Genomic DNA, 15,592 nt, shown 5'->3' on the forward strand with positions numbered 1-15,592 from the left:
CTCGCATGTCTATTCCAATTTGGACCTATACTTTTGCAGTGCCCAGCTTGCCCCTCTGAGGTCCGTTCTTTCTGACACCTACTCGAGCGACCATTTCCTGCGTGCTATCCATTTGCAGACTTCCACCCCATCCAAGTGCACACCCAAATGGTAGCCTTCTAAGGCTGACTGACAGCTTTACTCCTCCCTGGCGACCTTCAAAGAACGAGATTTTCCCAGTTGCCATGATCAGGTGGACTATCTCACAAACTTTATCCTTACTGCTGCAGAACATTCCATTCCCTGCACTTCCCTCTTTACCATGTCGTGTCCCAGTCCCTTGGTGGACTGAGGCATGCTACGACGCAATTTGCGCACAGTGACGTACTCTCCGCGTTTTTAACCGCCATTCTACGATGGCAACCTGCATTCATTATAAACAGATGCATGCAAAGTGTCATCGCGTTCTTCGTGATTGCAAAAGAGCCAAGTGGATTTCATACAGTTAAATTCAAAATTAACAGCCTCAGTTGTGGAGTTACCTAGATTTACCTAGGTTTCAATTGGGATAACCCAACCTTCTTCAGAATTACACTTACTAATGTTTGTCCATAGTGGACATTGTCAACATATTCATACAGTAGTTCTTTTAACAGTTCCACACCTTCCCGTGTCGTGTGCGCCAATCTCCAATGACTCTCTGGAACCAAGATACATTCCCCAATTTCTTGCCTGACACTAGCTGATGATGTCATCGTGGACCCTATTCATATCTCCAACACCTTGGGCCGCCAGTTTGCGGATGTTTCGAGCTCTTCACACTCCAACCTGCCTTCTTTCTTTGGAAACGAGTGGAGGAGGCTCGGGCGATACCCCCTTGCGAATCGTGAGTGCTACAATGCTGCCTTTACTGTGAGGGAGCTAGATCATGCTCTCAGTTCACCCTGATCCTCTGCCGCAGGGCCAGACGCCATCCACATGTTGCAGCACCTTGCTCTTACAGGCAGGCACTTTCTGCTTAACACGTACAACTGCATCTGGACAGAGGGTACATTCCCAGACACTGGTGTGAAGCCATCGTGATTCCCACACCTAAGCCCAGTAAGGGCGAAAACCTTCCTACCAGCTACCGCCCCCATCTCTCTTACTAGCTGCGTTTGCAAGGTGGGAATGTATGATTCATGCCCAGCTGGTGGTGACTCTAGCAATTTACTGACGAATGCGCAGTGTGAATTTCGAGCAGAGCCTTCTGTAGTTGAGCATCTGGTTACTTTGTCCACCTATGTCATGAATGATTTCCTGCGGAAATCCCAGACTGTGGCCGTGTTTTTCGATTTGGAGGAGGCCTACGACACCTGCTGGAGAACTGGTATTCTCCATACTCTTGACACTTGGGGCTTTCGTGGCCATCTGCCCTGTTTCCTTCAGGCATTTTTAAAAGACCATGTTTTCAAGGTGCGTGTGGATTCTACCTTCTCGGACTCCTTTATCCAGGAAAATGGTGCGCCTCAGGGTTCCGTCCTGAGCGTCGTTCTCTGCTACTGCCGTTAACACTATAATGGCTGTCTCCCTCCGGGCATCTCCAGCTCCCTCTTTGTTGAAGATTTTTCCATCTGTTGCAGTTCTCGGCGGACCTGTCTCACTGAGCGTCCTCTTCAGCGCTGTCTTGATCGCCTTCGCTCCTGAAGGATCGACAATGGCTTTCGTTTTTCCACCGACAAAACTGTCTATGTGTTTCTGGCGGCGCAAGTGCTTTCTCTACATCTTGGGCCTATTGCCGTTCTGTTCGTTGAAGCTACGAAATTCCTGGAGCTCATGCTCGATAGGAAACACTCTTGTTCCTCCCATATGTCTTATGTGGCAGCCCACTGTACTCAGTTCTTCAGTGTCCTACATGTCCTAATTGATATTTCCAGGGGTTGCTGATCGAACCACCCTCCTCCGTTTGTACCAGTCCCTTGTCCATTCAAACTCGACTTGTGTGCTTTGTTTACAAGGCCACAGGTCCATCCCTCTTACGTCATCTCAACATTATCCACCATCGTGGCACCCGAAGGCCATGGGCGCCTTTCAGACTAGCCCAGTTGAGAGTCTGTATGCTGAAGCTGCTGAACTACCAGTGGCCAACTGCCGTGGCTTTTTCCTGAGGAGGTATGCATGCCGTTTGTCTGCCATGTGTGGCCATCCATCCTATGCCTCTTTCTTCGATGATTCCTTTGATTGCCAGTATGTGGCGCGTCCCTCTTTTCTGTTACCTCCTGGAGTCCGCTTTCGGCACTTGATACAGCGGCTAAACTTCATACTACCTGCATCTTTCCCAGTGGGTGTGAATCCTTCACCACCTTGGCTTTATGAAGCTGACCGTGTTAACTATGGCCTTCATTCTCTTCCGAAGGACACTACTCTAGCCTCGGTCTATCGCCTTCAGTTCCACGACCTCCACATAGAACTTCGCAATAGTACCTTTGTATATACTGATTCCTCTCGGACTGACTGTGGCGTCGGATGTGTGCCTTGATCATCGCAACCCGTATCTTTCGATATCAGCTTGTGGCAAACTTCTCAGTATTTACAGCCGAGGCCATAGAGTACATATGGGGACACAGCCTTTTCAATTCTGTCCTCTGCTCAGACTCACTCAGTCCCCTTCAAAGTCTATGTGCGTTGTACACTGCCCATTCCTTAGTGCAGTGGGTCCTGGAAAACTGCCACTTGCTCACACTTGGTGGAGCCAGTGTGATGTTTCTGCGGTTTCTCAGTCATGTCGGTCTACCAGGAAACGAGGCTGCTAACGCTGCTGTCAAGGCTGCAGTCCTCATATCTCAGCCCACGAGTGCCTCTGTTCCTTCCGATGCTCTCTGAATTTCCATCTGTCAGGAGGTGGTGTTCCTTTGGCATCGTCAATGGTCCTCCCTTCACGGGAATAAGCTCAGGATTATTGAGCCTCTCCCAGCGGCTTGGACGACCTACCCTCGGCCCTCCCACCGAGAGGAGGTCATTTTAAGTAGGCTGCGTATTGGACACGGCCTTTTTAGCCATCGTCATTTGATAAGTGGCCGTACCCCACCATTTTGTACACATTGCGTCCAAGTTTTAACTTACGTCTCTTCCTGATCGAATGTCCATTTTTTATCCGAGTACTTCCCCATTTCGATTTGCCATCTGAGATATCGGTCGTTCCAGCAAATGACGCACGGGCTGTCGACTGCGTTTTACTTTTTATCCGGCAAAACATGAAGACGGCGATTTAATTTTTAGTTTATGACTTCCGTTTCAGCATAGTGTCTGTTTTAGCCCTTTTTTCACGTGCCAGCTTTTAGCTGTCTTCTATTATGTGAATAGGGACTGACGTATGTTGTTTCTCAACTCCTCTCTGTCTTCGTGCTGTATAGTTTTGACTTGGGCGCGTATGACCCCAGTTGTTTCTTGCGCCCTAAAGCAAAAACAAAACAAATATGTGAATGACTGTCTAAACATTCCGTGCTACATATCGCTGGGTGTTGCCCTGTAAGCAGATTCGAGGTGTTGCAGTCTGACTAGCAGTTTCCCAGAGGTAGCATTTCTCAACATGGCTTTACTACCAAAAGGTCGATGAGCTATTTGAAGCAACTCGTGCATGACAACATACAGGACTGGTTGTTAAGAGCAGAGTAATATATATTCAAGATGTAAGTTATCGTTTGTTTACGTAAATACTTGGAGAATTTATGAGGGTAAGTCATGTATTAAAATACGAGTGTTGGAGCAATATGGGAAATACTGCTGTTGTGTTGTTGTGGTCTTCTGTCGAAAAACTGGTTTGACGCAGCTCTCCATGCTACTGTATCCTGTGGAAGCTCTTAATTTCCGAATAACTACTGCAACCTACATGCTTCTGAATCTGACTAGTGTATTCATCTGTTGGCCTCCCTCTACGATTTTTTCCCCTCCATGCTTCCTTCCAATACTGTAAGTAGTATGTTTAGGTTTTTATGTTGGTAACGCCACGTAGCGCTCTGTATGAAAATCACTGACTGTGCTGTGTGCAGTCTGTGGCTGCTCGAATTGTTAGAATATTCGCTGTGGTAGTGTTGGGCAGTTGGACGTGAACATCGCGTAGCGTTGTGCAGTTGGAGGTGAGCCGCCAGCAGTGGTGGATGTGGGGAGGGAGAGAAATGGCGGAGTTTTGAGAGCGGATGATCTGGACGTGTGTCCATCAGAGGCAGTACATTTGTAAGACTGGATGTCATGAATTGCTATATATATATATATATATATATATATATATATATATATATATATATATATATATATATATATATATATATATATTATGACTTTTGAACACTATTAAGGTAAATATATTGTTTGTTCTCTATCAAGATCTTTCATTTGCTAACTATGCCTATTAGTAGTTCGTGCCTTCAGTAGTTTGAATCTTTTATTTAGCTGGCAGTATTGGCGCTCTCTGTATTGCAGTAGTTCGAGTAACGAAGATTTTTGTGAGGTGAGTGATTCATGAAAGGTATAGGTTATTGTTAGTCAGGGCCATTCTTTTGTAGGGATTATTGAAAGTCAGATTGCGTTGCGCTGAAAATATTGTGTGTCAGTTTAGTGATGATTAGAATAAGTAAAGAGTGCAGTTTTGCTCGGCTGTTTGAAAATCAAATAACGTAAGAGATCTACCAGGACAGTAATTTAAAATTTTCCAAAGGGGACGTTTCAGTGCTGAATTGGTGATCCCTTGATGCCTCAGAACGTGTCCTACCAACCGATCCTTTCTTCTAGTCAAGTTGTGCCACAAAGTCCTCTTCTCCCAAATTCTACTCAGTACTTAGTCATTAGTTACGTGATCTACTGATGTAATCTTCAGCGTTCTTCTGTAGCACTGAATTTCAAAAACTTCTATTCTCCTTTTGTGTAAACTGTTTATCGTCTATGTTTCACTTCACTACATAACTACAAGCCGTACAAATAGTTTCAGAAAAGGCTTCCTGGCACTTAAATCTATACTGGATGTTAAAAAAATTCTCTTCTTCAGAAACTGTTTTCTTGCCAACGTCAGTCTACACTTCATATCCTGTCTACTTCGATCATCATCAGTTATTTTGCCCCCTAAATAGCAAAACTCATCTACTTTAAGTGTCTCATTTCCTAATCTAATTCCCTCAGCATCGCTTGATTTAATTCGACTACGTTCCATAACCCGTGTTCTGCTTTTGTTTGCGTTCATTCTACCGATGCCATTGTATCTTTGATAATCTGTAGCTGTTCATCTTCAACATTTGTTTGACAAACCTAGAATACCATATAGTGGTAATTGAGTGTTGATTGACAGCAGCCGGCCTAAGTGGCCGAGCGCGTCTAGGCGCTACAGTGTGGAACCGCGCGACCGCTATGGTCGCAGGTTCGAATCCTCTCTCGGGCATGGATGTGTGTGATGTCCTTAGGTTAGTTAGGTTAAGTAGTTGTAAGATCTAGGGGACTGATGACCTCAGCAGTTAAGTCCCATAGTGGTCAGAGCCATTTGAACCATTTGATTGACAACATTTGCCAGCTGTTGTTTAATGTAGTTTCCTGCCGCTATGTAGACAGGAGTGACACCACCAGCAGTCGTGGTTGAAACCGGTTGGCGGTATAATAATAATAAATGCGATTAAGACAGTTTTTGAATAATTGATTAATCATACCAATCGCTGCTTCATGTCCACAACCATGTTGTTCATAAATCTGACGAAGATCTGCGTGAGGCAGATGGTGTTGTGTAATGACAGAGGGCTCACCAGAAGATTCGGTCTTTCAGAATCATCCTCAATGGGACCCGTTGCGGAGCCTGAGGAGACGGTGGCGTTGGACCTCGGCCCCCTGCTGGACGCCGGGGAGTGCGCCCTGGTGACCCTGGAGGCGGGGAAGACGCGGTTGGCGGCGCACAGGGCCGTCCTGCAAGCGAGGAGTCCAGTGTTGGGCGCCCTGGTCCACCAGGACTCGCCGGCAGCCAGCAGCGGCCACACCACCCTCACAGACGTCGAGGGCCCGGTCCTGCGCCACCTGGTCTCGTATTGCTACACCCTACGGGCCCCACAGCGGCCGAGCGTGGCCCCACAACTTCTGGTGGCTGCAGACAAATACGGCATTTCAGGGTTGAAGCAGGCGTGCGGGGAGCAGCTAGCCGCTCGGCTGACAGTGGAGACCGCAGCGGCCACAGCAGTGCTCGCCGTCAGGCACTCCTGTCCCAGCCTCATAGCGGACGCCCTCGCTTTCATAAAGGCCAACCACGAAGTGCTGGCCACGCAGGGTTGGTCCGATATAGTGCTCCACCAGCCCGATGACGCAGTCGAAGTGAGTCGCCTTCTCGGTGAGATGGCACAATTCAGGCAAGCATAACATAAGATATTCATCAGTGTTTCCCGTGTGTGTGTTGATTATGTTGCGAAGTAATTCTCCATTGTGGGCTATAAAAGACGTTTGCTGGTAGCTAACAACGCTTCCATTCCCTTTTCATGACAGGTTCAATAGAGCTCTAATTTAAACATTATTAGCAAATAAGTTAACTAACAAAAATGACTGAAGAGCAAGCTTCAAAAATTTTGACCTTGGAGCAGACCATCCATTTTTGCAGTCATTGTTTCTGTTTGGTATGAAGACTCTGAATAAAGGATATATTGACTGCTCAACAGGAGTCATTCTCGTTATGGACACAACCACTGCTGAGCACGGAAACAAGCGCGCGCACACACACACACACACACACACAGTGAAATTGGTAGTTTGTAGCCAGCTAGGCAAATGCTCAGCATTTTTTGTCTGCACGGCACAGTTCACCACAGTGAAACTCTTCACATAAAACAGCCTTCTGTTTGGTGATACTGCCGTTCATGTGCTACCTATAAATGGTATCACTCTGCATTTTGCAGATGTTGTCAAGCTGTAAATGGCGGAACTGCGGCAATTTCTAGGTGTAGTAAAGCATTTCGCTATACCCGCGTCAGTCGCACATCCGTGTCACTCAGGAAGCGTCCAGCAGCCTTAGAACTGACATACAGGCACACAGGCAGACAGACAGACAGACAGACCTCTGCACACTTCAGCGACCTAGCATATGGCAGTCCCAGATTTCAAAAAGATACTACCACATGCCTGTGCAGATGGTGGAAAACCTTATATTAGTATTCATGGAGCTGGAGGATATTAAACGTAATATCTATCATACAGGGACCTTTATTTATGAGAACGATGTCAATGTGAACAAGAGCTGGTGCTTCATTACGTTGTGCCCCGGCGTATCTCAGTGCAAGACAGGTTTCAAGGTTTCTCTGCGAGGTTATTTTCTTCCATCATGTTAGTAGATGTAAGCTATGTGGCAGAGATTGATGTAAGACTTATTTCACGACTACCCGGCACCTGCTAGCCGGTTGTCAGGGTGAAGCGCTTACGGGACGTTCCACACCAGACCGGCAGAGGGCTAAACGGCAGCCAACAGCCGGCCCTGGCTGTGGGATGCCGGCGGCCCCCACTGTGTCGGCGCAGGTTGCGGGGCATCCAGAAAAGTAGAGCGCTACACATCTACCCGACAACTACCGTTGTCGGCCAGTTGTGTTTTGCTTTGTTGGTGCTTTAATATGTTCTGGACATTACTAGTCTACTGTGTCATGGTGGAGATTGATATCGAAAACGACCGGTTCTGTGGAACAAGACTACAGGTACTTATGACCCGCCAGAGTAGCCGCGAGCGCTAATGCGCTGCTTCGTGGACTCGGGTAGGCACGCCGGCCCCGGATCGAATCCGCCCGGCGGATTAACGATGAGGGCCGGTGTGCCGGCAAGCCTGGATGTGGTTTTTAGGCGATTTCCCACATCCCGCTAGGTAAATACCGGGCTGGTCCCCCGCCTCAGTTACACGGCTCGCAGACGTCTGAACTCATTCACACTATTCCATGGATTACACTAGACACAGACAGTTGGGGTACACTATTTCCGTCCCAGGGGGCATGGGGTGGCGGCAGGTAGGGCATCCGGCCACCCCTTAACATTAACACGCCAGATCCGTTCTAACCGCGCTCACCCTGCGATTGCTGCGGGACTATGACGTAAACGAAAAAAGAAAGAAAGAAACGTACTCATGAATGAATGCATCGAAGTTCGCAATGAAATGAATGAAGGCTTTGAGCGGCTATGTGACAAAGACAGACGACTATGATAGGTATAAATCTTTGTGTATTATGTTAAATACAAAAAAATTTACATCAGTGGTACAATAAGTTTTAGATAATTGCCATTTCACAGATCCCTCAGGTGTCATAAAATAATCCGTCACCATTTTTCGTACGTTATTGGCAGAAATTCCCCCACATACACAACATTTTTTGTTATACTTTCAAGTCCATTTATGGACAGAGTATCTTCAGGGTTGTAGCCTCCTGTTTTAGGAATGGTATTGTGCAAAACAACACACAACTTGAGAATGTCAAGAGCAAAATCTGGTTTTAAATTTATAGCTCTGGGAAAATTCTCCATTTATTAGTCAGTATCCCATTCTATCGCTCTTGGCAGACGATAATTGGACACACTTTTAGCACCTATTAAATGGTGTCCGGAGTATAGAAGGTTTTGATGCAGTCCAAACGCTTCATCACCAATAAAAAAATAAAATACCTTGAGACTTACTGTACTACGAAGGTCCCTGCCTTCAGAAATTACCACTTTCTTTACATCAGTGATTTCCACAAAGAACATTCGTTAAATATAGTAGAATCACTCATTTTGTCATAACTACCGACATCTACGTAGATAAATCTATAGTCAGCCAGCGACAGCCATGAACACTATAGATGAATACCCTTTGTAATTGTAGTACGTTGAGTTACATGGATGGACGATACAATTGTCCTTTCCATCTACAGCTCCAATGCAGTGAGGAAAATATGCTCTTTTTTCTCAACTTTTCCAGCAGTATTTTCAACGTCGTCTTTGGTAGGTAGAGGCATACATTCATAACGTAGAGACCAAATAGCTTGGCACGCATCTATTTTACTGATTGTGGGGATGTCAAGTGTGGAACTATAATGAAGATGAGTCAACGTACAGCCACTGGCCACATATATGGAAAAAAATAAATGTTCAATAAAAGAGAATTTTTATATCTTTCTGGAAAAGTGGATAGTGTATACCTAAAATAAACAATAACGAAAGAAATAAAGTGAATGTTCCTACATTAGGACCATTCCGTGCCCAGTGGTCTAAAATGAGAAAGAAGTCCCGCATGATCATCACAGTTATTTATGAAACTATGTATGGACATCTGTACATGTCCTCAAATAACAGTGGCAGGGTTCTACTTTCGCGAATTAAATACTTGTAGGAATATAGTCACGTGTTCCACCCATAGCGCACCTTTGCATAATGCGCCCACGGTTTCCGGCAGCATTGAGACATATCTCCGGTAATATTTTCGTGAAAGAAACAAGTCTACGACATGTACAACGTTCTTTTAAATGAAATAATAAAAAACATTGCATTACCAACTTTATATATAACTTAATGCTGAGTCGAGCGAAAAAATAGCCCTCGGGGAGAAATTGCGAAATAAACCAGAAACTTAGTATGTAATAACGTGCCAATATAAATTTTCGATCTCCTACTGCCCTCCAGTACTTTCAAATTGAGGGCAAAACTGACTGGTTTTCTAAAAAGATTAAGTTCTATACAACTAGACCATTTAACTTTTCCGCTTTTCGTGACACTATTATTTCAGACAGGCTGAAAAACCATTTAAATTTTTTTGTAAGGATAGTAGAATGATGTACCACTTCAGATACTATTCTTGTTTCAGACAAATTTATTATGAAGTGGGCGATTATTTGCAATTTCGTTCACAGCAGTGAGAGGACGTGTAAGTTATCCGTAAAATTTGGCAGTGAGAGGGAGCCACCCAGAACGTATATATATACTCAACAGTTTCAGTTTTTGAAGAAAATCACAAAGGACGTCCGACTGCCGACAGTCTCCCACTCTGACAATGATTAGTTTACGGAAAGATCGCTTTCTGATGACACCTCTTCGGTCACTGACGACGCTCAGCATAAAGAAAATGGTGGTAATGAGACTATCAAAAAGGAAGTATGTACTAGAACCACGCAATAAAAAAAAGGAACCTTGACCCTGTCTAGATAGAGCTGATTAATGCACTACACAGATAACACAATCGGCATGTCATTTTCCAGCGGGACAGTTCCAACTTTAGAGACATTTGATGACGATGAGGTAGCCGAGTTTCATTTAAGCGTTACGCAGCTTGTCTCCGATATTAAGAAACGTAAAAAGCCTTTGGAAAAAGTTATTACAACCACTCACCATAGTACATCACGTGCGTACACCTCAAGTTCCCTTCTCTATCAGGAACAACAACCTACAAATGTTGCAATAATTAGTCAACCACCCACTACAGGCGAACAGTATTGCGAATGAGCAGTAGAACAATTTTCAGGAACAGCTACCGGATCCCCGGGCTTCATAACTCTCTGGAAATTCAGTATTGGGTCTCTTAATGCCTAACCAATGTTTTAATATTTTAAGGTGATAATAAAAATACACGTCATTTAGGATAATAACTTTTTAAAATTTTAACTATTGTTTTCTTTCCCACTTACATGATTGTAATTGCTGGATACATTCTCGGAAGGATGTATTACGCCTTTGACTGGAACTCTCGTGCATGTAGAGGGTTAAAGTTCGTAAACTCACCCAAAAATAATTAAATAACTTATCTTCATCTCCCCGTAATTGCCCAAAAAGAACAAAGAATGCAGCCACTTCGTCTCTTCACATATTGACTGGATGGATCCAATGCAGTCAACGTCTGTACAAGAGATGCCACGCTAATAGCTGGTCGTGCTCCACTTCTAGAATTTCTGTCTCTCTACTTACAACCATCCATTAAATGGCACCTCATTCCCTTGTGCTAGGGCACAGATGATGAACTTTCCTTTGCCATCTATTGGAGTCACTAATTGATCTCTAAAAACCTCAGAATTCATGAGATGTTTGGATGCAAATATCCTTTATTACAAACTCACACGTACATAGCCCTATGCTTCATACAGTCTGGATTGTTGCTCTTTGTAAATCCATCTTTGAGTCATTTTGTGCCTTCTTGATTTCGAGAAATTCATGTGTAAGCAGCACACAAATCGCCAGCTACTAACTCAATTTTCTTCGTATTGTCCTCTGTACTAACTTACTGTCCATTCCTTTAAATCTCATTCGATCCTTTATAAATGGTTTTTGAAAGCCTGCGACTGTAGAAACAATAGGTTTGTTTATTAATAAATAAATCTTCTGCTACCAGTCACGATTTTTCTTTATTTTACTTTTCGCACGACGCGTTTCGAGAAATAATTCCCATTTTCAAGTGCATTATTTGTGTGTATTAAGCCATTTCTTTTGATGTTGTCAGTGTGTGCGAGTCTGCTTCATTTCGTTGACTTTTACGGCAATATATACGAAACACGCTAATTTTTAGTTGGGTATCAATTCTTTTTGTGAAGCTAGTGGCGAAATTTAGAAGAATTTGTACTTACAGTTTCCTAATGGTTCATTTGTGCAGAATCTCACACACACTAAACATCGCAGACAACTTGATGAACACTTTACACACAGAAAATATCTTATGTAAACAAAAACAGTTACAAAGGTCTTCTTACAAGTAGTCCACAGAGATAACATTATAGGTCTTCCACAGATTATATGTTTTTGTACAGACGTTATTTATCTTAATTTGGCTCATTTCTATGTTTTACTATTTTAAGTATATTGTCGACACATGTGAAGAAATTCACTGATTCACTTTCAAGTTTTTCATTTCATATTTTATTTTCACGTTTTCTGTAATGTTCAAGTAAATCCATTTTGTGTCCTTTATTTAGTCGGTGGAGTACTTTGACATTTTGTTCTATTTTTCCAAATGGGTGTTCTGTAGTATGTATTTGTGTTGCTATTGCTGGTGTAGTGTGTTTTTTGTGTGTGTATATGCTCCAATGTGCTCTGTGTACCTGGTGTTGAAATTTTGGCCTGTTTGTCCTACGTAGAACTTGGAGCACTCCTGGCATGTTACCTTCTGTATTCCAGAGTCTGAACATCGATCATGATTACACTTTATATTATGTATTAGTTTTTGTTGTAGTTCATTAGCTGTAGAAAACCCAATTTTTACTCTGTGATTTTTGAAAACATTTGCAATCTTCTGTGATACTTTGCCTATGTATGGGATATGCACTTCCTTTAAAAATGCACTACTATAAAATACAACAGAACGCTGGATCTGATGTGGCTAATTCAAATAATTGGATGAATCATGAAAACTCGTGATTTAGTTTTTAAAAAAGCGATATTTGGATATGTATTCTACTGTAACATCAATTTAATGACACGTACAGCGTTGGTTCTTGGACATATCGGTCTGAATCAGTTGTTTTGTTGTCCTCAGTCGTTTTCGTGCAGCCAAGCCTCGCACCCACCTGACGGTGAACGTCTGCTATGTGGTCTCACACCGGCCGCCATGTTGGCGTAGTGTCGAGACTTGCCAGCGCCTCATCCGCTGACAGTCCCCCACCTGGTTCAGCGAATGTTTCATCATCCTGACTGTCAGTATCTTCCCTTTCGTTTCGTACGATTTCACCGTGACTGAGAATTTGTAATCCAGGGTCAAAAGAATCACAAAAAAGCCACTCATACATCCTCTGCACTGCAGTCGGAACCTCCATGGATTTTCAGAAAGTTCTTTCTTATGTCCTCAAATGATACTTCGTCATCTTCTGGTTAATCCCCTTCCTTTTTCACACTACTTCTATTTATCTTTGTCTTCTGAACCAGTCTGGACGACATGCCTTTCACATTACTCCACTCTGTTTTGCACGTTGTTGTTTTTACCAAATTCCATGCTTCTGCCACCGTGTAAGAGCAGACTTTTATATTCAGTTTTTGGTGATGAGCCAGAACGCATTCTTCATTTCCATCTTCTGACAAAAGCTTCCTCAGCAGTTGTCTCCTCTAATCCTGCTTCATAGTTTCGATAACAGATTCGTCCATTGGGTGCAGCAAGCGTGTTAACGTTTGGCCGCAGGAAAAAAGTTCTGGATTGACCATTGTTTCTAACAAGAAGCTTTCGGTTTGATGGGTGGGTGCATTGTACAGATTTTACAACACCTTACTGCCTCCTGCCCCTGTGGCCTCTTGGTATTATTTTCTACTTCAGATACGAAAACTGAATAGTACCCTTCCAAAACAAAGCAGCATTAATCCGGGCCTCTGGTCCACTGATCGATCCTCGAAATAGATACGAGGCTAGGACGTTCAGCATGGTCACACGGTATTTACTAATCTTTTGGCCAGGAGCATCAGTTTACCTTTCAGAAGTACAGATGTCAGGTAAAGCCTTCCAAGTGAGGCTTTTCTCATCTGCATTGTATAGAAGTTCTCATAAGATTCTCAACTAATTTTGAATTTTTCAATAAAATTTTTTCTTACTTTTGGGTCTACTCCACCACTTAAATCTGGTTTATGAATCTCGTGCCTACCCTTGAAATCCTATAGTCACACAGTGGCTAATGAAGATAAACTGTGCAATTTCAGGGATAAAAGTTTTGATTTCTTGCAAACTGTTGCAAAACCACTTGGACATGGCCTCTTCAATCATTTTGTTTTCTGCTGTTGTCATCCCTTTTCTCGACGAACTCCTACCTTCATTCTGAAGGAGATACAAAGCTTAAAACTGAGGATATTTTTTATGTCTCAAATTGTTGATGTTCCCACGAAAAACGTCTCATGCAACCGCTTACTAGCTATGCCTTTGTTTAATTGTTCAAGGACTTTTGTCTGCCAACGATACGACAGTGCCCTTCCTTTTAGGAAACATATACGCACAATAAATTAAAATACTCGCACAAAACAAACCAAAAGACGTGGAAGACGGAAGGTAGAACTAAAAGTCTGAAATGTAGCCATGCAGTTTACCAAATCACTGCATATCACAAGCGCTATTTGAGACATTTTTCTCTACGTTTCCAAACAAGGGTGCATTGGTGGCTAGATTTATGAAAACAAAATCAGACGAACCCTAATGCAAATTCATAAAGAAACGCACAGAATGGCAAAAAACCTTATTATTCCACTATGTCCACGGCCAGTATCAACAGATGGATCACAAACAACGCAATTTTTTGAGGATTAATCAGACAAACGCATAATAGTTTTTACAAGTGAGGCAAGTGTAAGTGGAAGTAATTAGAAACATCGGATTTACACGTTATCAGTAAATTAAAAGCGCAAACGAAGCACCAGTAGAACAGTTAACAGGAAAGAACGAAACACAACGTCAGACGCAGGAAGAAATTTCAAGACACATTTCTCTGCCTTTTGCCACACAACACCGTACGCTGACAAAAGCCACGACACACCTCCCAGTATCGTGTCGGACCTCCTGTTGCTCGGCGAGGTGCAGCAGCTCTTCGTGGCATGGACTCAACAAGCCGATGGAAGTCCCCTGCAGAAATACTGAGCCGTGCTGCCTATGCTCTCCATAACTGCGAATGTGTTACCGATGTACGATGTTGTGCACATTGTAACTGCTGCTCTTAAGATATATAAGAAATGTTCGTTGATGAAATTCGTGCTCCGGCTAACTAGCTGTAATATTGTCTTATGGGGAACATTAAATAAAAAAAGTCCTGTTGCATTGTATTCACGCCGAGTGCGTATTAATGATACCGACCAGTTCAAATAATTACATGCTCCCCGACGTGTACGAGCACAGCTACCCGTAGTTGCACACCAATGACTATCCTTGTATTAATTTTGGCTACAGTCCATGTACGGCAATAGCTTCTCCCCTAAAGTTTTCAGTTTACGTAAGCTTAATAGTTCGAATAGGTACAATAACTGTCTACCGCGGCAAAGGATATTTATGCATGCTGCGCTCCATTATTAATCTTTGTCGTCGCACAAATAAATATTTGATAAACACACAATATTAAATGGACTGAAAGGAATGTCACACAGTAAATCCACTTTATGCTGGTTTATCCTATACTATTCACGTCCTATCATTGTATTAAGGAAGTAACTTTTCCCTAAGATGGGTGGATTTAATTACGTAAGTTTCAGTCAAGAAGTTTGTAACAGGATCCAGATTTCATTTGCGACTTTAACGAAATTTCAGTACTTTCTCACAATACAATACCAGTGTTCACTTGTTATGTCGGTAAATTGCTAGCAGTCTATTACTTTGGGGTAAAGTTCAGTCTTCCCTTTACGATAATCAATTTAAGACAAGTTCGGATCTTTTCCTCTCTTGGCTTTACGTAATGATATACTTAAGGTTGCTGATCTACCTGCACAAAAACAATCTCGCCGTGCCTATGTACAAGAGCATACGTCGAGATACGACCTGATCCAGCAAGCGCTAGCAGCACCTTAATAATGTATGACTTTTTTCTTCTGTATTACGCGGTGTCCTCAGAGTATTATTTGAGTTCACTCGTTCTATTCCGTGATATTTAAGTACACTACTTTGCGATCTGTTATTATTTTAATTTGAAACTAATTGATTCTATTTCTTTTATTTCTCTTTTCAAAACATTAA

At 43.0% G+C, this 15,592-nt stretch overlaps 1 protein-coding gene across 1 annotated transcript in view; it reads left to right on the forward strand.

Annotated features, from left to right (window-relative positions):
* Positions 1 to 15,592, forward strand: part of LOC126281663 (ankyrin repeat domain-containing protein 65-like) — a 73,648-nt gene that overhangs the window by 49,283 nt on the left and 8,773 nt on the right. Inside the window, exon 3 of the mRNA XM_049980812.1 lies at positions 5,762 to 6,332. Within this exon, the coding sequence (XP_049836769.1) occupies positions 5,762 to 6,332 (571 nt within the window). The remainder of the gene's footprint in view (positions 1 to 5,761; positions 6,333 to 15,592) is intronic.

Source organism: Schistocerca gregaria, chromosome 7, assembly GCF_023897955.1.
Source record: "Schistocerca gregaria isolate iqSchGreg1 chromosome 7, iqSchGreg1.2, whole genome shotgun sequence".
Taxonomy (NCBI): Eukaryota; Metazoa; Arthropoda; class Insecta; order Orthoptera; family Acrididae; genus Schistocerca; species Schistocerca gregaria.